Source organism: Mirounga leonina, unplaced genomic scaffold (assembly GCF_011800145.1).
Source record: "Mirounga leonina isolate KUSES-001 unplaced genomic scaffold, KU_Mleo_1.0 Mir_165, whole genome shotgun sequence".
In the NCBI taxonomy this organism is placed as follows: Eukaryota; Metazoa; Chordata; class Mammalia; order Carnivora; family Phocidae; genus Mirounga; species Mirounga leonina.
The window spans coordinates 73,713,304-73,735,562 of record NW_023270415.1 but is presented as its reverse complement, the minus strand read 5'-3'; the positions used below and the strand labels follow the sequence as shown (position 1 = coordinate 73,735,562).

The window sequence follows — 22,259 nt, the reverse complement described above, 5'->3', positions numbered from 1 at the left end:
CGCTAATGTATTGAAGTATTTTCGTTCTCTCGATTCCAAATACCAAATAATTTCACATGCGTCCCAAAGACTGCTGGGAGCAGTTGTAAAAGCTGCTTCTAAATGACTAAAACAGATGGAGAGTTCATTTTTAAATGCACTACCATTTGCTAAAACAGATTAGTTTCTGAAATTCCCCAAACACCTCAAGTCTCCAGAATTTTCAAAAAGAGAATTCTGCCTTCTGGGCCGACTGGAAGTCATTTTTGGTGTCTTCCAGGTCCCACCGAGTGTCTGGTTTCTGAGAGGCCTCTGGGGAAACCCTCTCAGGAGCATTCAAAGTCGGGAAGTTCTGTTTTCAATACCAGGAATTGAAAGATGCTTGGGTTCAGACCTCGTGCAATGAAGATGGGCCCACTAGAGAGGGAGATATTGAGGAAAATCTGGATCAAAGGACACGAAACACAAGACAGTGGTTGTGGGGAGGGAAGTGGACCAGCCTGGAGGGCCCTGGGCATAGTCCCCCATTCTTCTGCTCATTCACTGCCCGGATATTGACTATGGAGCATCTACTCTAGGACAGCTGTGTTGGGGGCTTCAGGCCCTGTGTGAGAACAAGGCACAGCTGCCCCCGCTTTCCTGGGGCTCACAGTCTTGTGCGGGAGAGACTGGGAAGCGGGAATAATTCTTTACTGGTGGGAAGTCATGATAAATGATGTGCAGAGAAGCAGAGGCAGCGGAAGCCATATAAAGAGGGTCTGGTCCTGGGCTAAAAAATCTGGAAGGATTCCCTGAAGGACAGATAGAGCAGGCAAAGAGGACGATAGGATAAAGGTGTCCATGTAGAGGGAACTTCCTGTAGGAAGCGAAACAGAGCATGGACGCTTCAAGGAACGTTGGAAGGCTCCTATGGCTGAAAGAGATAGGCAAGGTGGCAGGTAGTACTGCTTTCTGTTGGGAATGGTGACAATGTTGATCCAGCATCATATCTGCCCAAACAATGTCACTCCTATCCTTCTCCTGACAGTCAAAGGTTCGGATCCCAGGAAGGCCGGACAATGCCTGACTGTGGTTATATGACCTTAGAATCATTAGCGGGTCCATGGCATTGGTCTTGATGGTGCTCTATTTTTCCGTAATTTGGCTACTTCAGTGTCTCATCATTGCTTTCTCTGCTTCCAGGATTGTCCCTCTTAAATGCATCCTCCACTCGCCTTTAAGAAGTCTTCCTAAAGGGGAGCAAGTTTCTTACTTGCCTAAAAACCCTTTGAGAGCACAATGTTCATTGCAGCACTATTCACAATAAGGCAGAAATAACCCCAGTATCTATCAACAAATGAATGCATGAACAAAATATGGTCTATGCACACAATGGAATATTATTCAGCCTAGAAAGGAAGGAAATTCTGATATAAGCTACAACATGGATGAGGCTTTATGAAGACATTATGCTAAGTGAAATAAGCCAGACACACACACACACACACACGCACATTTTGTATGATTCTACTGCTGTGAGGTCCCTAGATTGGGCAAATTCATAGAGACAGAAGGTAGAATAGTGGTTATCAGGGGCTGGGGGAGGCAGGGGGGATGGGGAGTTATTGTTTAATAGGTACAGAGTTTCTGTTTGGGATGATGGAAAGTTCTGGAAATGATTAGTGGTGATGATTGTACCACACTGTGAAGGTACTTAATACCACTGAACCATACACTTAAAAATGTTAAAATGGGAAACCAAACCAAACCACACATAACTCTTCAAAGGCTCCCATCACTGAGGATGAAAGCCAAGGTGTTTAGTGCAATCCGGCTGCTCCCTGCCTCCCAGTCTCCATCACTGCAGCACATGAAGAATCCGTTCCCCTCCCGCATCGTAGGACTGGCAGATCTCAGTGAGAAGACACGCTGTCTCTTAGTGCCAGAACTCTGCCCGCAGTGAAATGCCTGCACAGTCTTCAACATCTCGCTCAGACATACCTTCTCCTTGGAAGTATTCCTGGACATTACTACTTCCCTTGTGCTTAGTTGGGGGCTTCTCTCTCAAATGCCCTAAGACCCTCTTTTAAATATTTTCTTTAAGTGTTTGTCACCCACCCCTCAGCAAACTATAAATTTCCCAAGAACTAGCACATGAATTATTTAGCATGACATTTCCAGCACCTACCATGGCACTTGACACAAACTGGACACTCCATAAAATTAGAAGCTAATCAATGACAATACCATCAGGGCTTGTGCTGTGATCAACAGGTTATTTCTTCTATAATAGTTATTGTCATGATCAAAATCTTCTATCATCATCATCAGTATGATTATATCATCATCACCATCATCATCATCATCATCATCATCATCATCATCATCATCTAGCAGGAACATCCAGTAGAATCCTGAGTGCTGATTTCTATTCTTTGCCTTTATTCAACAATCAATGACTCAGTTGGCCAAACCTTGGGAGCTCCATGCCTCACCCTGTGGCTGCTGACTCAGCTGCCTGTCACTTCTTGATCAGACACGTGGGCGAGGGTTCCTGCCACCCCTCCCCACCTTTGGCAAAGGAAATAGCAATGACGTAGAAGAGTTCCAAGAGAGGAATGAGTCACCCAATAGTGCTCCATGAAGAAATGCCACCAGAACTGAACTGGAGCCAGGAGATGGAGCATGGGCTATTGTTTAAACCAGACAGCATAAGGGAAGATTTCCCTGAGAAGATCAGGAAAGCAACACTGGAAAGCAGATGAGAGTTCTCTTGTTCTACTTCTCTCCTGTTGTGGCAATAATGTCGGGTGTAGTTAGCATCGTATTGGCTAAACTGTGCCCTCATCGTTAGCTTTCCTTCCACCAGAAAGCTCCTTATCTTACACTCCATTCCCTTGTGTTTGTCTATTGACAAGAGAGGTCTTCGAGAGTTCACACCATTAAACCCTAGTGGGGCAATCTCCCGAAATGGAAACACTTCCCCATCTAGAATTTTCATCACTTTAGAATGATGGACAGTAGTTAGAGGAGCCCCTCAGCATCCTGGAATCACCAGACCATGGAAAGATGGCCACGAGCAAGACACACGCCAGAACAAAGGATAAAGGAAACCAAGCAATCAAAGCCAGCTGGTCTCAAGAGGTAAGTGAGGCCCCTCACCTCACCTCACCAGTGTCCAAAACAAGGGTGAAGGCAGAACAGGTGACTCACCATCAGCATGACCCTCCGGAAGAGTCTGGAGTCAGCAGCCCTGGTGGTTAGAAGGTGGATGCTGGCCACGTCAGCTCCGCTACGGTCTGCTGCAAGGGTCACGCGCCGAGGGTCCCCACCAAACACTCCGATGTGAGTCTGCACCCAGGTCAGAGCCTCCCGCTGGTCCAGCAACCCCCAGTTGCCACTCACCTCGCCAGAACCTGCAGAAAGAGGAAAGACTTTTACCCTTTGCGATCTTACAACCTGGAGTTTACCCACCCCAGTGCTGTCTGCAGTGCCTCTGGGGGACCGGGGCTCCTGTCTGTGCAGGTCTGGACAGCGAGAACAGCATGGGCTTCAGAACCAGACCCATCCAGCCGTTGCTGGGTAGGAGACCCTGCCCTTGTCATTGCATTTCTCTGGGCTGCAGCTTTCCCACCAGAGGCGAGGGCACTCGCTAGCGCGGCCGCTCCAATCAGAGGCGGTGTGCGTCATCCCACCACCCAGCTTGGCACACAGCGGGGCACCCCACATGTTGGTCCGCTGTGGTGGCTCTCCACGCCTCTTCCTCCCTGACCAGGACCAGGCATGGCTGAGGCTCTCCATCAGTTCCCACTGCCTCTTCTCCCTTGACCTTCCATAGCATTCAGCTGAGTTGATCTATTCTTTTTTCATAGAATTAAGGAAATATTTATCGAAAGCTCAGCACTGTTTTCTTAACGAAGTGATTCAGACACACACACACACACACACACTGTACATATAGTACAGCAAAAATATGCCCTCGTCGGCGTTTGGGACACTACGTGCTCATGCCTTCTGGCCATCCTCTGAATCCAGTGGATCCTTCTTGTCCATTTACACGGCTAACCACCCTGAAATACCCAGCTTGTTCTGGTTCAAGCTGAGACTCACCCACTTTGCCCCAGGAAACTCCAACAGCTCCCATGCCTTCAACCACCACCCACATGCTGCTGACTCGGGAGTGTCAGGGGCACAGAACGCTCTCCCAGCGCCAGCCCCTCATGTCTCCAGGAGGCTACCTCGCTGAAGGCACTTCAAAAGCATTGAGTCCCAAAGGGAATCGACTCCAAGCCCCCTGAGCATGCAGCCAGCAGCCTTTGCAGGATTTCTTATATTCTCCTTCTAATGCAGCACCCCCCCACCCCCCCCACCCCCGATCTGCTCCTGCACAGCCTCAGAGTCCTCTCCGACACCTTCTATGCTCTATCTCCAACTTCTCTTCCCCAGGTGCTCTGGGCTCTCTCCCCACTGAGCTCCTTAGTGCTTCTCACTGGCCTCCTGTATCCACACATCTCTCCCTCCAATGAATCCTCCATGCCACATCCTGAGTGGTCTTTTATTTTTTAATTTTTTTAGGGAGGGCTGAGTGGCCCTTTTATTTATCTTTTTATTTTTTATTAGATTTTATTTATTTGAGAGAGAGAGAGAGCACGCGCAGGGGGAGGAGCAGAGGGAGAGGGAGAAGCAGACTCGCCGCTGAGCAGGGAGCCTGATGCGGGGCTCGATCCCAGGACCCCGGGATCATGACCTGAGCTGAAGCAGACGCTTAACCGACTGAGTCACCCAGGCGCCCTGCTGAGTGGTCTTTGAAATGCATAATTCTGATCATGTCTCTCTCATATACACACAGCCCAACACACACACACACCCTGCCTTAGCCTATCTAAAATCTCCCATCTCATCCCACTAGGACCTGATCTCAGTTCTCCCAGTATATTCAAAACCCATGGGACCAGGGCGGCTGTCTCTTGGGCCCTATTTCCCTTTGTCTCCTGCCTGTCCCGATGCTGCAGCCTCCTGGCTTCTCATCAGTAGCTCAAACACACGGTCCACCCTCTTCCAGGCCTGTGCTTGGCACATGTGACCTCCTCTGCCCAGAGACCTCCTCCTCGCCCTGGCCTTCCTCCTCTTCCTCCTCCGGCCCAGTGGTCCTTCAAGTTTTAGCTATGGGTTAATTCAGAGGCAGCCCTGAGGTAAGCAAGGTTCCCCTTTCAGGGTATTTGTCACGCTTGGTGTCGCCTTCCTTGCTAGCCCAGGCCCCACCGAAACCAGTGGCACATAGCAGGTCCTTAGTCAATGTCAGGTGAATGAATGACCATAGTTACGATTAATAGGATTCAGTATGCAGTGAGAAACTATCAACGAGACTCCATATTCCCAAACAGAAACATAGGAAAATCTTGCGTCCCGATTCCCCAACCTGGCCTTCACCAAGTTGACGGGAACGCCCGCTCAGAGGACGTAACAGTACAAATTATTCTCCCAGCTGGTGAGACTCTCAGAATTTCTTCAAGTGCATTTTGTGTTCTGGGTTTGGTGAAGACATTAGCACAATCCTCACCATGGTCGTTTCTGGATTGCACTTCTGTTCTGCCTGTTAGGATGAATGCATGGTTTCTGAGGTCTTGGGCAGGGCAGGAAAGCTGGGTGCCACCTGGGTGGGACATGGTCCTGTACGTCCTGGAAGTGACATGCGCAGCCTGCATTTCCAGTGACAATATAGGAGGGTTGGGGGCGACTGTCCCTGCCTCTGACTTCCCATAGATCAGCTTCCCAAGTACAGTACTGATGTTGTGGGGTCTACAGACCCCCAGGAAGTCAGAGGAGAGGGCCCTTCAAGGGCTGCTCTTCAGACAAGTCTGGATGGGGTTTTGCCTGGTGCCAAGCAGGGAACCTGGTTCCATGGCAAGCAAGACAGGCACGGCCCTGGCCCTCACACAGCCTCAGCCGTGTGCACAGGGGCAGCGAACCAGCGGCTTTCGGGGAGTCTGTTCCAACCCCTTCCTTCACTGAGGAGGAACTTGACACTCAAGAGGAAATGTTTGTTTCAGCACGAGAAACAAATATAAGAGAAAGTCAGGACTTAGATCCCAATGCACACTCGGAACTCTCTGTCCCAACACTCAATCCAATTCAACACTTGTTGGAAAATCTATGATGTGCAAGGCATTGTGTTATTTTCATTAAAAAAAAAATCTAAGTGCTCCATTTATGGAACTTTCTCTGCTCAAAAGCACTCCTATCTCCCCCGTTCCTGCGGAGAGTCAAGTCTAAATGTCTTCCTGGCTTTTGCGATCCTCTACGAATGGCCTCGGCCCATCCAAGCAGCCTGGGTTCCCTTCATTTTCCAACACTGGCCCTCGCCCAGCCACCATAGCCACGTTCATCCTGCCATCCTGCTGTGGCCTCCTCGGTGTCCTCCTGGACCCGTCCTGCCACACACGTGAGCTGGGCTGCGCCCCTGGCATGGCACTGGAGAGGGGCTCCCTGCTGGCTGCACGTAGAGTCCAGTAGGGAGACAGATGTGAGCAGGTGTCCACCCCTGTCCACCTACCCCAGCTGCCCTGCTCTGCCCTACCACCTCCACTGGTCAGAGCCACCGCAGCCATATCCAACTGTTCCCTCATTCCCTAACTGGTTCTCGCTTGCTCACGTGGTGTCTTCAACTCTCCCTCTAAAGCTCCTTGGTGCAATTCTGGGCTCACAGTGGGCCCTCACCCGGTCTCGCTGATGGCCGTCGACTAGAGGCAGCAGGTGAGGTGGCCAAGCACACAGGTTATGGAGCCAGACCAGCTGGGCGCAGCCCCAGCCCCACCACCTACTAACACTGTGGGGCCCTGGACAAGTTACCTAGTGCGACTTGATTTTCTCTGTCCGTAAAACGGAAGTAATAACCATTCTTACCTCTTCAGGTTGTTAGGATGACTGAATTGGTTAATAATCGTAAAGGAACCAGAACAGTGCCCGGCATAAAGCACTATAAAAATTGTCTAGTTTTTCTTGACTAAAATGAAACAGATTTAGGTCCCCGCAGTATCTCCCAGATGCTCTTTGTGGGGTGTGCCTTGGCTTTTGTAGCGGACTTATGGAGGGGCAGCCACAGAGACAGGACTCTGTGCCTGTTCTTCTGGCTGGAGGGGAGCAGACCCTCTCAGGAGGCCCTGGGGACGATGAGGTAATGGTCATGGTACCATGCCCGGCCTTCTGTCTGACTCCCTGGCCAAAGCACACCTCCTCCGTCCCCACACCCACAGCGGGCCTGCAGGCTGACCCACCCACTCCTCTGAGCCTGCCCCCCCCCCGCCCCAGTGCCCCTGTTCCCCTCACTGCACTGCTTTGCCAAGCGAGGACTGTCACTGTGCCCTGGGCCCCCTGGGGTCTGCCCCCTGGCAGGATCCAGGCTGGGGAAATGGCCTCCCCCCTGGCCCACCTCCAACCCCTTCACTTCCTTTCCAACTGCTCGGTTCGCCGGGAACCAGGGCCTCCTTGAAGTACCGTTGGGTTTGGCCGTCTCCTCTCACAGAGAACACGAGCTTGTCTCGTCGGCCACAGGCCTGGCATGAGCTTCTCTTTTCATCCTCCCCCCACTGCTTTTTGAAAAGTGCCTCTGGAGGGGCGCCTGGGTGGCTCAGTTGGTTAAGTGTCTGCCTTCAGCTCAGGTCATGATCCCGGGGTCCTGGGATCGAGTCCCACATGGGGCTCCTTGCTCAGCAGGGAGTCTGCTTCTCCCTCTCCCTCTGCCTGCCACTCCCCCTGCTTGTGTGCTCTCTCTCTCTCTGTCAAGTAAATAAATAAAATCTTTCAAAAAAAAAAAGTACCCCTGGAGTCTGGAGCTCTCGGAGGACCACATTCACTGCGGGCTACAACAGTGGATGCCACACACACTGATCACGGGAGAACACGGGCAGGGACCGCACGGCCGGACTCAGTCCATGCCCGGGGCCGTTGCTGCCGCCACTGTCCAGGGGCACCTCTGGGCCAGCTGCTGGCCACACGCAGGGCTGGGGCATGACCGCAACCTGGCCCTGCCTGGAAGGAGCCCCGTCCAGGGAAAGAAAAGGGGCATTAACACCTGTGAGCCCCTGCCGGGTGCCGGGCAAGGTCCCAGGTGTCCGCCTTCCACGCGTTACCCTGTCGTCCCCCCTTGGGTCTCAGCGTCATCTGAGAGATGGGCAGCGTGGGAGTGGAGGCAGAGGGAAGGAGCTGCTCGGAGCCCCTCGGACCCACAGCGCCGCCGAGCTGCTCTCAGACCCCGTTCTGGGCGGATGCAAAGCCTGCGTGCCGCGCAGGACCCCGGGCTCCGGCCGGCACTCAGAGTAGCCGGTCTCTTTCCAGACCCGTGTTCGGAACGGCAGCGTCCAAGTATTGAAAGTGGAAAAGGCGCGAGACGAACAGGGGCGGTACAGAGACGCCTTAGGGCAGTGAAACGATTTTACTGTGTGACCCATGATGGTGGACACGTGTCCGACATTTATCGAACCCATAGAGAGTATGACACAAAGAGTGAGCCCTAGTGTAAACTGTGGACTTGAGTCGATACTAACCTATCCGTGTTGCCTCATCGATTCTAACAGAGGTGCCCCACCAATGCACGGTGTCGACAGTGGGGGAAACTGAGGCGGGGGAGCGTCTATGGGAACTCTTTGTGCTTTCTGCTCGGTTGTTCTGTAAACTTAAAACCACTCTATGGGGTAAAATCTATTAACTGTTTTTTAAGTGGTAAAGGGGGTGGTGTGCTTGCGTCACAAATTTATTGGGGGGTTCCCAGACTCACACACCCGTTCCCTTCCCCTTCCTGAGCATCCCCCGGGGCTGCGGGCCCCCGAGGCCCCTGCATAGCAGCTGCTTCACCGCAGAGCCTTGCGGGGGACGCGCTGTGGCTGTCTGTGGTCAGGAAGGCTGTGTTCGCATCCTAGTGCTTCTGTGTCTCAGTTTCTCTACGGATGCATGGCTCCCCTCTCCTGGTGGAGCTGCAGGGAGGCTCAATTAAGGCAGGCAAAGGCCCAGGAATGCGGGGGAGGCTAGGAAGTCTAGTAAATAAAGCAAAGAAGAACCGTCTGTGGTTCAATGGACATAAAAGACCCATCCTGCTGTGTACACAGAAGAACAGGGAATCCAAAGGGCATTTCTAAACCTCCGAGGGAGTGAGCCACAGGATATTTCTCCTTGCTGTTTGACCAATAGGATTCAACGCCCCGAGGGCACTCCTAACTGTGGGGCATGGAGCTCCTCGACCCCCGGGCCTCGCTGAGTCATCTGCCAAATGGCCACTCGGTGCTGGCCTCACAGAGCTGCGTGGGAATGAGAGGAGGCGATCCAGGAGAAATGTCTGGTAGAGGCCGGCACCCCCGAGTGTAACTTTCCTCCCCTCTCGCTAACAGTTTTGCTTTAAGCACAATGAACAGGCAGCATTCCAGGTCGGGAATGGGAAGGGCTGGGTGTTCTGGAAATTTCCTTCGCCTCCACCAGCAGCAGGAATGAGTTTGCCTTCCCAGAAGCACAAAAATTCTCAGTAAGATTACATGCCATGAAACCATCAGGCATGGGTAACATATGGAAATTCGCTCTCCTCTGTCTGGAAAGGCTCAGAGCCAAGGAGTCGGCCATGTCTGTGGAAAGCTCCACTTGACCACGTTCAACAGGACAAGGTTTGAATTTCACCCGCCTCTTCAGAGATGGGAGCTACGGACTTATCAAATCATCAGTCGTGTGTTTGAAAAGAGGAAAGAAAACCCAGGCAGAGTTTTTAGTGCTCTGACAGCTGACCCTGCTCCCTCTGAAGGAAAAATCTGAAATCTGTTGATCATCCACATTTCCCTCATTGGCATCTGATCATATTTTGCCTTAATTTGGTGCCCACTTTGTGGTTGTTGTGCAGGCCCAGAATCTTCTTCATGGTACTCAAGGGTTCATGCCACGGGGTGCACCCAGCCCTCCAGAGTTTCTGCCCATGCTGGATGCCTACCCACTCATCCACATTCTAGATAACTCCATCATTCTCACCATGCTACGTTCCACCTGCCCATCCTGACTTAGCAAGAAAGGCATTTGGGTCTTAAATGAGATCCTTAGAGAGCAGAGATGAAGTTCAGTGCCTCCCTGGAGGGCCCACTGTATTTTCTAAAGCCCTTTCACATGTACAACCTCACTAGAGCCTCATGTAACTGCGAATGTTGGGTAAAATTATTCCCATTTTACAGAGGAGAATACTGAGACTCAGAAATGAAGAGTTTTAGCCAGGGTCACACGGACAATGAATGGCAGAGCTGGCCCTTGGTTCTTCAGATTCCCAGACCTGTGTGTCTACCCCCGGCCACGGCTGTTTGACAAGTGCCCCACCACTGGGGGAGCTGGACATGGAGGAAAAGATGGACGTGGAGGACGATGGGGCTGTCCTCCATGGGTGCTGGTGGGGAAGGTGGAGGATGGAATCAGGGTGATAAACAGTTCTATGACTGGATAGGGGACAGGCCAGTGTTCACAACCAAGGCCAGCATTAAAGAGGAAACAGGAAACAGGAAACATCACTGATGCAGCCCTTATGTGGAGTCAAATGGCGTCCCTGTGGGCCCAGGACTATAATCCATTCCTATCGTTCTCTAGAGCAAGTCAACCCCTGTGGTGAATCCTGGCTCTGCTCTTTCCTAACTATTGATGTTAGCAGTGTCTAACCTTCTGGGGCCTCAAAATACACACACACACACACGATACAACACATAATGTACTTAGAATAGCTTCAGCACCTAGTATGATCAACCAATGGCAACTATTACTCTCATGTATGGGCGTCAGGATCGCTGGAGGGTCTCATAGGTGTGTGGGACATTCCCGAGTGCTCAGCTGGGCTGGAGGAGAGCTGGGGGGCCATGAAGGGATGGGGCTTTGGGAAGAAGGGGTTGAACACACAGAGTGGCCCTCAGCTCAGGGGATCGGCAATCCCCAGCCATGCCAGCGACTTACCAGAACTCAGAAAGCCGAAGACACCCACTCGGTAGCCAGCAGTGACCACAATGAGGTTGCCAATAGCAGCCAGGAAGGAGCCGTCAATGGCCAGCTGTCCATCAGTCCCCCTCCCCTCCATGGTGTTGTGGAAGAACACCAGCACAGACGCGTTGGGGGCCTGTGGGGAGTGGAGAAATATGAGGCTATAGGTTGGCCCATTCTCACCCACCAGAGCTTGCTGAGGACACCTTTCCCAAGAAGGTGCCAGATTCTGAGTCTACCCACGACTCTTCCTGTCAACTCCATCACATAGCACGCTTAGTCCCATGTCACAGGCTGAACTGTGTCCCCCTAAAATTCTGGGGTTGAATCCCTAACTCTATGACCTCAGAATGTTACCATATTTGGAGAGGGTCCTATACGGAAGTGATTAAGCTAGTGGGCCCTCATCCCATATGACTGGTATCCTCAGAAGAAGGGGAAATTTGGATGGAGACACACACAGAGGGATACCATGTGGACACAGAGGGAGGAGGAGATGACCATCCGTGGGCCACAGAGAGTAGCCTCCAAAGGAACCAACCCCACTGACACCTGGATCTTAGACATCTGGCCTTCAGAATGTTGAAAAAATGCCTTTCTGTTGTTTACGCCTCCTGGTCAGTGGTGCTCTATCAGAGTAGCCCTAGCATGCTAATAAGCCTGGTGTCACAGATAAGGAAGCTGGGGGTCATGAAAAGTGGATGCTTTGCTCACATTGCAAAGTGAGCAGGGGGCAGAAAAGGCAGCCCACTGCAGACCTGCAGCCCATCGCTTGGAGCTAAGCAGTCTTCTAACACCCCAGCTCTGCCCCATAGAGAGATGGCTCTAATGACTGAAAGCACTTCCATTTTGCAGGTGTGAACACAGGCTCAGGGTGGTGAAGTGACTTTTTAAAACATGTACAGAGAGGAAGGGGCTGACCCAGAATTCCAACCTCAGCCCCCTCCCAGCACACTCTCCTGGGCTCTTCTGTCCGTGACACTGCATCTTTCAGGTGAGTGACGAGTAGCTCTCTATTACCAGGATGGGTTTCAGGCAGCATGGCCAAACTGAAAGGACTCACCAAGGAGGATACAAACAGTCTTCCAGAATAAACTAGGGGCCGGAACTGGGGTGTTGGGGACTACATAGCCCCAAGCGATGGGCTCCAGGTCTGCAGTCACTTCCAGGTGGAATGACCCTCATTCCTTTACGTGTGGTCTCTGTCCCACTCACGGTCATTTCCAATGTCCCCCATTGGTCACCTATCGACTCATTAGTCTCCATGCAGTGTTTTATTTAATTCCTGCACGAACTTTATGAGCCAGGATGCTATTTCTCTCCCACTTTCAGAACCAGTAACTGAAGCACATAGAACATGGTTACCTTCTCTAGACCAGTGAGGCAGTGGTCAGTGGCAGACTCGTTGGGAGCCAGATCTTAATCCAGCATCACAAGGAAGGGGTGACCAGTGCTGGGCAGAGGGGACCCATTGTCTCCCTCACCTGGTCTCCCTGCTCATAGTAACACAATCTATGAGAGCTTTCACATCTGGGGGGCCTCATGACAAAGCTCAGTCAGACCAGCCTGCTGAGGTCACACATCTAAAGTGCAGTGGACTCTCGCTGCTAGTAGACCAGGGACCAGGAAGCTGTGGCATGGTCTGGGGTACCATGGCATCTATCAACACCAGGTTGGCATCCCCAGAAACTCACATTTCCTAAAACTCATCAGTGGCTTTTTATTTTGTGCCCTCTGATCCTTCCCCACAAATAGGAAACTCAAACATGGAGTATCAGGCTCATGGCTGCTACTTAGGCAGATCTGGGCTCCCAAACAGGGCATAATCCTGTCTGGGTCACAGCCCCAAACCTCACCCTGCAGAACTGCCCCAAACAAGACTCCACGCGGAAACACCCCTAGGGGTCGCTCCTCGGGTCTTCCAAGGACAGCAGCTGGTTGGTTTTCTCCTTGGCAGATGAGCCACAGTCAGGCTCTGTCCTCTCCTCCCTGTGGTTCTCTCACCCTCTCAGAGACCCTACATCGCTGACCCCCCCCCCCCCACTGCCTGGCTCACACCTCCCTCCCCGCCACGCCGCTCAGGCAGCACCCCCTGACTGCCACCCAACACCTCCCGTCACTGTGTCCCTTCCTCTGTATTTCTCCTCAGAGTCTCATCAACACCACCGTTGTTCAATACTCACGTGCGTATCTGTTTCTGCCCTGCCCACTAAAATGTAAATCCTGAGGGCAACAACTCTGTTTTAGTCACCTCTCTGTCCCACCCAGAGCAGTGTCCCCCAACACAGGCCCTTTAGGAACTGAACTGGGACAACCGTGCCCCATTTGCCATGGGGGTGGCCTGAGGATGTGGGCAGGAACAGGTGAGGCCGGGTGGGCACCAGGAGGGCCCTCTGCTTCCTCTTGGCCACACAGGCTTTCAGGAAGCCAAGTACCGCCAAGGACAGTGCTGGGGGCGCAGAACCTGAGCAGGCCACGGAGGGGAGGGGTGGATGATTCTGGCAGCTGTGGGGACAGAGGGTGTCTAATGGGGCAGTTTTCAGGGCAGACAATCAAGGGCTTCAGAACTCACCACGTTCTGAGGCACAAACATGTTAAGATACAAGCAGTCTTCACTGACTCCGGGAGACACGGGCGCCGTGGTGCCTGGCTGCCAGCAGCTGGCCCTGGGGATGCGGACAGCATGACTTCCAGGTAGACAAGCAGCAATACATGCCTCATCTTCCTTCCTTGCCCACCACCATCGGCCAGAACCCACCGCCCTGTCCGAAGCCCCGATGGCTACCAGCTCTGCAGCAATTAGGCAGCTTCGGGACATGGAAAAAGGGAGTGACAAGCACAGGGAGGAAACGGCAGGATGCCCACCACTCTCTCTGCCGTGGGTTGCGGAGGAACACCTCAAGGGACAAGCTGCCAACTCGCAGAAAGGATGCCCAAGATAGAGATGGGGGACGTGGGTGTTGCTCGCGCCCTTGGCCCTTCCTTGCTGCAAGTGTGCAGACCTGTGGCCGGATGTGGAGCCTGAGCTGCTTTCTGCATCAGGGCAGGGTCCAAGCATGCCAGGCTGAGCAACCCTGGGGCACGAGAGCGGAGACCTTGTCTGGGATACGCCCAACGGCAGCCTGATGGGACCCGCCCCACAGGTGATTTCACGCATCCCCCAACGTCCTTTGTGCTGGACTCTGAGAAGGCCAGCCTCCCCTTCACGTGGCTCCACGCTGACATGGGGAAGCACTCAGATTAGTGCACGTTTATTCCTTTTGCGTCTCCATGGTGGAGACTTACCACCGTGGCTGTCCACACCTTGCCACCATGGTCCAAGTTCAAGCCCTCAATGTCCTTGCCTGGAGCATTCAAGAGTTCCCAGCCCTTCACTCTTTCTGGCCCTGGCCTGGGGACCTCCCCACCAGCCAGGCATGGGTGACAAGGGACAGCACAGGTGTAGCGGCCTCAGGACAGGGCTACAGGGGTCTGTGGGAAGGTGGGGAGCAGAGACAGGAGAACGGTGCTCTTTTCATGGGTGCTCTGAACACAAGCTGGTGAGAAAAACGACAACATCTCCAACGTGTCAACTGGTTAAAGTGCTGTATGTATGGGAGGGGACAGGTGAGACTGAACATGGTTGATGAGGGAGGAAGAGAGGATTGAATTTTTTTTCCCTTTTTTAAAACTCTTTTTCATATTGTTCCTACTGGGGAAAAAGTCCTTTTAAAATAATGTCTTTCATGGGCGCCTGGGTGGCTCAGTCGTTAAGCGTCTGCCTTCGGCTCAGGTCATGATCTCAGGGTCCTGGGATGAGCCCAGAATCGGGCTCCCTGCTCAGTGGGGAGCCTGCTTCTCCCTCTCCCTCTGCCCCTCCCCCTGCTCTCTCTCTCAAATAAATAAATAAAATCTTTTTAAAATAAATAAATAAAATGTTTTTCAGGAGCTCATGTGCTTCTCCATCCCTGGAGTGGATTTCTCAGCCCCACTGAACTCAGCTGCGGCCAGGAGGCTGCTTTCCAGCTACCGCCAAACTGGCGCAGGTCACCGATGCACCCCAGCCCCCTGCAGCCCTGGCCCATGGAAATCTCCCATGAAGACCCTTCCAAAGCCTCTCTTCCCTGGATGCAAAGTCAAGGAATGTTCATGCTGAGGAAGGCAGAGCCTCCACAGCCTGGGTCCCTGAATCACTGCAGGGAGCAGAACATGCCGGCCCCTCCATCACCACATGTACTTTGCAGGAGCAAGATAATGATATTTGAGGGTTTATCTGTAAGAGCACTTAATGCCCTCTTGATTACTGCCCACCCCCATTCACCTCTCCAACTGGAATGCACTGCTCTGCTGCCAAGTCTCACTCAGATGGATTTGAATGGGAGAGGCATTCCCTGGGCATTCACCAAGAGGTGTCCCACTAGATCCTCACCGTGGCTTGGTGGCGTCCCAGGACCCTGTCCAGTTCAAGGGCTCGGGTGCCTGGAAGCGGCTCTCTGCCAGGGGCGGGGCGGCATACGGAACTCCCAGGAACTGATCCACTTGCTTCCACGAAGTGCCCACCTGGATGGCCTGGGACCTGCCCAGCAGCTGGCCGTGGGGGGCAATGGTCACAGAAGGTGCTGGTGTCCCAAAGCTGAGCAGAGGGATGTCTGTGGGGAGGGGGGTGTGAGGGGAAGAGACAACAGTGGGTGCTCTATTCAAACAAAACACTGCTTTTCACACTTTAAAAATGCCAGTAGTTCATTCAGACCCCAGTAGTCCGAGCCTAGCCAGGTTACTTTTCAATGTGAAAAAATAATAGTAATAATAATAGCAAATACAGCTGATGTTTACCAGGCACTGAATGTCTGCAGAGCATGACACCGAACCCTTCTCTATGATTCTTCCCACCCAGAGGCTACGCAGAGCCTAACTCAGCCCTGCAACCCCTTATTCAGCACAAGGGGGCCAGGCGTGAGCTGTCATTTAGAAGTACTTGGATTTTTAAAACAACAGAGGGACACAGAGAGTACAACGCTCAGCCAATCCCCCCGGAGGGGTCTGGAGTCAGGCCCCACCGTCAAACACATCGGTGACTTCTGGGGTGCAAGGTATAAATCACTCATACTAACAGGGATGGACAAAGAATATGATTTCTTTAGTCCCTTGAGGCCAGATGGTGCCACCAAATAAGTTTGCCACAAACTCAAGAAAAATTTTTTTTCTAACTTTTAGAACTCTGGGATTTCAGAATTGCCGAGGAGAAACTGTGGGCCCTTATTTGCATTTCGGTGGTCAGAAAACAGAGGGAGGGTCCAAGGGTGGATAGCTGCCAAGACTTGAAGGTGTAGGATTCAAAGGGTTTCTGGACCCCGATGGCGACCACAGCCCGTTCACACGGGTCAAGGGCCAGCTCGGGGCCCCTCTCCAGGCCACTGCCCCTGCCCCTGCCTGCAACACCCCCTCTCCCCCTCCTTCATGGCCCCAGATTCCATCTGGCCTGTCAGGTCCAAGCCTGCAGCCACCTACCAGCCTGCCCTTGCTGCTTGGCCTCCAAAGCCTCAAGCCCCCACCTTGTTATGCTAATCCCCGCACTCCCATCAGCCTCTCTCCCGCAGCTTCTTATCTCCTCAACCACATTTTCTCCCATTCAGTGATTGAGTCAATCAACTTTTGTTGGGACCCTGGCTCCATGCCCAATACCATTTTCAGGGACTTGGAACCGGCCTGTGTCTGATTCCCCCGCAGGGCTCAGGGCCTGGCACGAAGGAAACACTGAATGCTGGTGAAGAGATGTTCTCTCTCTCAAGCTCCCTCTCTCTCCTGTTGCCTGTGTGTGTGAGAGAGAGAGGGAGAGAGGGGGAAATCGCTTTTCATTTCCTGCAGGTGTGTTTGGTTTGCTCGGCTCCGCGGTTGGCTGTGAGCTTCGCTGCTAGCCTGCAGCTCCGTCTACGCCCTCCTCTATCTGCGAGGACAAACGAGGAGCACGGGAGAGGAGACAGACAGGCAGAAGTCTGCCCATTCCTCAAGCTAGGTACGATGCAGTGGCTCAGCTGAAGGTGATTTCGTCCCCAGGGGACATTTGATAACATCCGGAGACCGTTTCGGTTGTCACCAGGGTCTGTGAGGGATGCTGGTTACTGACATCCAGTGAGTAGAGGCCAGGGATGCTGCTAAACACCCTGCAATAAATAGGACAGCCCCCACAGCAAAGACCCATCCTGCCCCGGCTGTCAACGGTGTGAGGCTTGAGAACCCCTGGGATGGTGTGCGTTCATGACTCCCGGGCCACCGAGGAGCATCGTGGGGAGGAACCGACGCATGGTTCTGGAAGCAGACCTGTGTTTTAGGTTATATACACCAGCTACTTTGGGGAAACTTCCTAATTCTTCTGATGCTCAATTTCCCCCTGAGAAAGAGGAATGATAGCAGCCCCTACAACACAAGGATGTTGGGGATAAGTACATGGTGCCTGTGGTGCTCTGAGCCCAGTGCCTGCAAGGGGCTGGGGCTCTACACATGAGTAAATGAATGAATTGGAGGGAAGGAGGGAGGGAGGAATGGTGGGAGGGAGCAGGAGAGAGGAAAGGAAGGAAGGAAGGAAGGAAGGAAGGAAGGAAGGAAGGAAGGAAGAAAGAAAGAAGAAAGAAAGAAGAACGAACGAAAGAAAGAAAGAAAGAGAAAGAAAGAAAAAGAAAGAAGGAAGGAAGAGAGAAACAAAGGAAGGAAGGAAGCAAGCAAGCAAGCAGGAGGGAAGGAGGGAGGGAGGGAAGGAGGGAGGAAAGGAAAGTTGGAAATAGTGATAAAACTCTCTCTTGCAAAAACCCTGCAGTGCTAGTCTGAACCCAGCGTGGAAAGAAAGGGTTGCACGTTCTAATCTGGTCTTAGTCACCAGTCACGGCTGGTCTCAGCCCACAGCTCCTCCTCACAAGCTTTCCTGCTTCAGTGGTAAATCACAGGACCTCAGGCAAATATTCAGGATTGCGGGTGCTAATATAGCAGAACCTTCAGACTCTGTCTCCCTGCTGGCCTTTTCCTCCTCAGGAAAACAGCCACGTTTCGTGAACGTGGCACCCTCTGAAGGAGGGAGCAAAGACACAAAATACAAAAGCTAAAGAATTTCAAGAGAATGCAAGCCAGCTTTCCCACAGACAGTGGAACTCAGCCCTCCCTCCAGAGGCCGCCCAATGAATCCCAGACTGAATGAGATCCAACATGGGGAAAATGTTAGATGTGCAGTTCTCTCTTTTGAACTGTTTTCCAGAAAATAGTGGATTCTTTCTAGAATAGCCCCATATTGAGGCCACAGGACTCCTTAGGTGAAAAAAATTATCCAGAGCCGTGTGTGTGCTCAAGGTGCAGACAGTGTCTGGGGACATACACACGGCCATGCGTCTTCAGCTGGAGGTGAGCCTTTCACATTGAACTTGAGTTAAACAGAATTAATGAACAGTCTAATTTGTTTTATAGGACCTAAACCCCAAAGCGAGGCATCCCTCCTCAAAAGGATAACCATGCAGATTAGCTAGACTATGGGTGAAATATACTATTGAAATCTAACTTGACTAAGGACTATGAATGTCCAGGTAGAAGACAAGACTTGAGATTGTAGGCCCGAGACCACAGCCTACAGGAATCAAAGCACTCCCAGGTCTGGGGAGCACGCTCATGGTCTGAAGCCTGAGGTGGAGAAAGGGGCAGAAGAGGAGGATACCACTGGATCAAGACATGCCTGCAGATCACCAGCACTCTAAGGCAGGGTGGGACCAAATCTGGCTGCTGCCTGGTTTTCTAAAGAAAGTCAACCACACCCATTTTTTTGTATTTTCTGTGGCTGCTTTCTTGCTAAAGTGGCCGAGTTGAGTCGTTAGATGCATAGAGCCTAAAATATTTATCTGGCCCTTTACAGAGAAAGTTAGCCAACCTCTGCTCTAGAAGGTAAGATGGCAGAAATAGGCAACGTTTTAAAAAGTCATTAATTTCATGCCATGAGCATGTCTAATGGGGGAAGGGCTTCCCCCCGGCCTCCAGCTCCCATGTCTCCCATTATACAGGTCTTACCTATTTCACTTAGTGATGGACTTCTGTGATTTCTTAGATTGCTATGTTTTCTCCCCTTGCTGGCTTCCTCCCAGAATCCCAGCACCTAACACATCTGACACATAGCAATACCTTACTGAATGCTTTCTTTCTTTTTTTTTTTTTTAAGATTTTATTTATTTATTTGAGACAGAGAGAATTAGAGACAGAGAGTATGAGAGGGAGGAGGGTCAGAGGGAGAAGCAGACTCCCCGCCGAGCAGGGAGCCCGAAGCGGGACTCGATCCCGGGACTCCAGGATCATGACCTGAGCCGAAGGCAGTCGCTTAACCAGCTGAGCCACCCAGGCGCCCCTTACTGAATGCTTTCAAATGAAACTGAGCCACGAGAGCTCTCCTCTCCACAGTGACCGTGATATGGTTGCTAGATGATGTGGTTTTGTGCAAGCAGATTGTATCTAGAGATAGGAGTCCTGGCTCCAAGCTCCCATTCTATCATCACTAGCTGGGAGAAATCAGAGAAGTAACTTCTCTGGGCCAGAGTCTCTTGATCTCTAAGATGGGGATAAAACCCTTATCTTCCCACCTCACAGGATTTGTGTGAGGACCATTTGAGATAAGGCATGTGACAGAACTTGCTAAACTATAAAATGTCAACAAAAAATGGCCTATTTAGTTATTTTACTAAGAAACTCAAAGACCAAATGGCTTCCATAACTCAAATAAATGAATAAAGGTGGTGCAGAGAAGCTCTAGCTTAGAAGTAGGATCTTCACCTTCCTTTAGTCCCTCCCAAATGAATGCCACCTAGCCCAAGGTAACTTTGGCCAATTTTTCCTAAAGAACCTCAAAAGCCACCGCCCACAAGTCACCACACACTCAAACGGTCCCTCCCAGCTATACCCAGGCTCTCCAAAAGAACCGCTAAAGCACAGGCTGGGACTCACTCAGCTTCCGGTAGATGTGGGTGGCCTCCTCACGGAGCAGAAGTCGGCAGTTCTGGGCCTGCAGGCTGTGTGTGCAGATCTGGGCATCAGCATAGAAGACACACCTCACAGCACCAGGTCGGGTCTGCAGAGTGGTGACGAGGCAGGCCTGGTGACGGGAGCATTCTACAGAATAAGAGGAGAGTGAGGCTTGGGCTTCAGAGATGGCATCTCAGCCATGCATCCATCCCATCATGAATCCTTGAATCCATGCATCACCTATTCATCCGTCAGTCCACCCATTCATCCAGTCATGCATCTATGAATCCATGCACCTATCAATCTATCCATCTAATCATGTATCAGTGCATCCATCCATCCATCCAATTATGCATTCTTCCATCTGTATACCCAGGCATCCATGGAGAAGGATGTCTCCATCCGTCTATTTATCCATTCACCCATCCATCTATCCATCCATCCATCCATTTATCCATCCATGCATCAATCTATACAACCATGCATCCATCTATCCATCCATGCATTCATCTATCCACACATGCATCCATCCATCTATGCAATCACTTACTTATTCACTGGAGCACCTACAATACATCCCTGGCACTGTGGCAGGGGCTGGAACTAGAATTGGGGTTGGGGGGAACCTACCTCTCCCATCAATCTATTTTCCACACAAAAATCGGGTTTTTGATAGTTTATTTAATTCACAAATGTGCTCTTGACATTCCCTTGTTTGAAGCAACTCCATGGCTCCCCATTGGCCTTAGGATTAAGTCATACCAGACAAGGCTCTCCATGCTCCAGCCCTTGCCTTCTTCTTCAGCCTCATCTCCCTTTCCAGCTCCCCCATCATACCCACTATTTTCCACCAGGGATTATGTACTTTCCCATGTGTACCAGGTCCTGCATTAGATAATTTACATTATTCATAGCATTCAGGATTTTCAGTCCTAAGAACGGCTGTGAAGATGGTGTTGACTCAGTCACTTGGGCAAGCTGTGAACTGTGTAAAGACCTTATTCATAGCCCAGTCTGTGCTATGGCAGCACCCAGAGTTGTGCAGTGCACAACCTGTACATCCATACATGCCTCTCCTGTAAGATTTGCATATTGTTACCCAACCTTGTAGGTGAGGTGATTCATGGAATCAGAGAATTGGAGGAATATGAATGTTATCCAATCTCAGGCTCTTGCAGAGGTTAAAATCTTTGTAGACCATCTCTATCAAGTTGTTATCTAACTTTTGTTTAAATACCAGTGACTGGAAACCCTCTGAAAGAAGTATGCATCTGTGGACAGATTTGTCTATTAGAAACTTCTTTATATTGCATTGAAAAATGTCTCTTGAAATTTGAGTTTTACCCATAGGTCTTAGCTTTGCCCCAAGAACCTGGCCAGGACAACTATATTTCTTCCTTGCCACGATGGCCCACCTATAATCTGAGGACAGCTCTTACCACTTCTGCTCATCTCCTGTGTCTCAGACTAGCCCTCTAGATCCTCCCTCTCATTGTCTTCTGACCCTGGCTCAATGTTGCTCACTTTCTGGCTGGCTTCTCCCCTTGGAGACCTTGACTATGGGCTGCCCCTGCAGGAGGATGAGGAGACGGCACAGGAGGGCCCACCCAGGGTCTTGTCCCCAGGTTCATCCCTTCCTTCCCTGGCACTCCAGATCATCTTGGGGTCTCCCATGTGTTTCTGAGATCAGGAGCTTGAACAGCACTCTGTGAGGCCCCATCCCAATCAACCACCCTCCCTGGGGGTGGAGGAGCGATGGGAAACTCCCCTTACCAAACAAACAGAAGTCTCTGGCATCAGAGAAGTCTCTGGTGGCAGCAGTGCTGATGTGGGCAACATCGAAGTTCCTGAAGGACGGGTCAACAACTACTACAGAGGGGGCCAGGGACTGCCATGATCCCAGAGCGACTAGGAGAGAGAGCAGGGGACATCAGTCACACACAGCTTTCACCTGTTTTGATGATGAAGATAATGGGGTGTCACCTCATGCCCCGAAAAAGCAGCCCCAGGCCATCCTCCTTGTGGCCTCCATTCTCATGAGACCCCATTCCTTGATTTATACTCCCATTCTACAGTGATTTATTCAGAGTTCTTTATGAGCCAAGTTCTGTGCTCAAGCCTACGGATACAAAGGTTCAAAAAAAAAAAAAAAAAGCATGGCTGTTTCTACTAAGCAGCTCAGGGTAGAATGGGAGAGAAGTAAACAAGGTAAGGCGAGCATCATAATACAGGTGTTACAATGCAATCATCAGAATGAAGCTAAGTGACAGTGATAATTGCAGATGTATCCGTGTTGTCGTGTGGTGCTGTATGTAGGGCTTCCCAGACACCACGTCACCAAATCCTCCCCCAGCCCT

The 22,259-nt window shown here is 51.5% G+C and overlaps 1 protein-coding gene across 1 annotated transcript in view; it reads right to left on the bottom strand.

The window, feature by feature from the left end:
• TG (thyroglobulin) overlaps positions 1-22,259 on the bottom strand; it is a 244,568-nt gene that overhangs the window by 94,810 nt on the left and 127,499 nt on the right. The window contains exons 37-42 of the mRNA XM_035011980.1: positions 21,676-21,810; positions 19,885-20,049; positions 15,350-15,569; positions 13,514-13,607; positions 10,918-11,077; positions 3,172-3,374 (exon numbers count right to left, since the gene is read on the bottom strand). Of these exons, the coding sequence (XP_034867871.1) occupies positions 3,172-3,374; positions 10,918-11,077; positions 13,514-13,607; positions 15,350-15,569; positions 19,885-20,049; positions 21,676-21,810 (977 nt within the window). The remainder of the gene's footprint in view (positions 1-3,171; positions 3,375-10,917; positions 11,078-13,513; positions 13,608-15,349; positions 15,570-19,884; positions 20,050-21,675; positions 21,811-22,259) is intronic.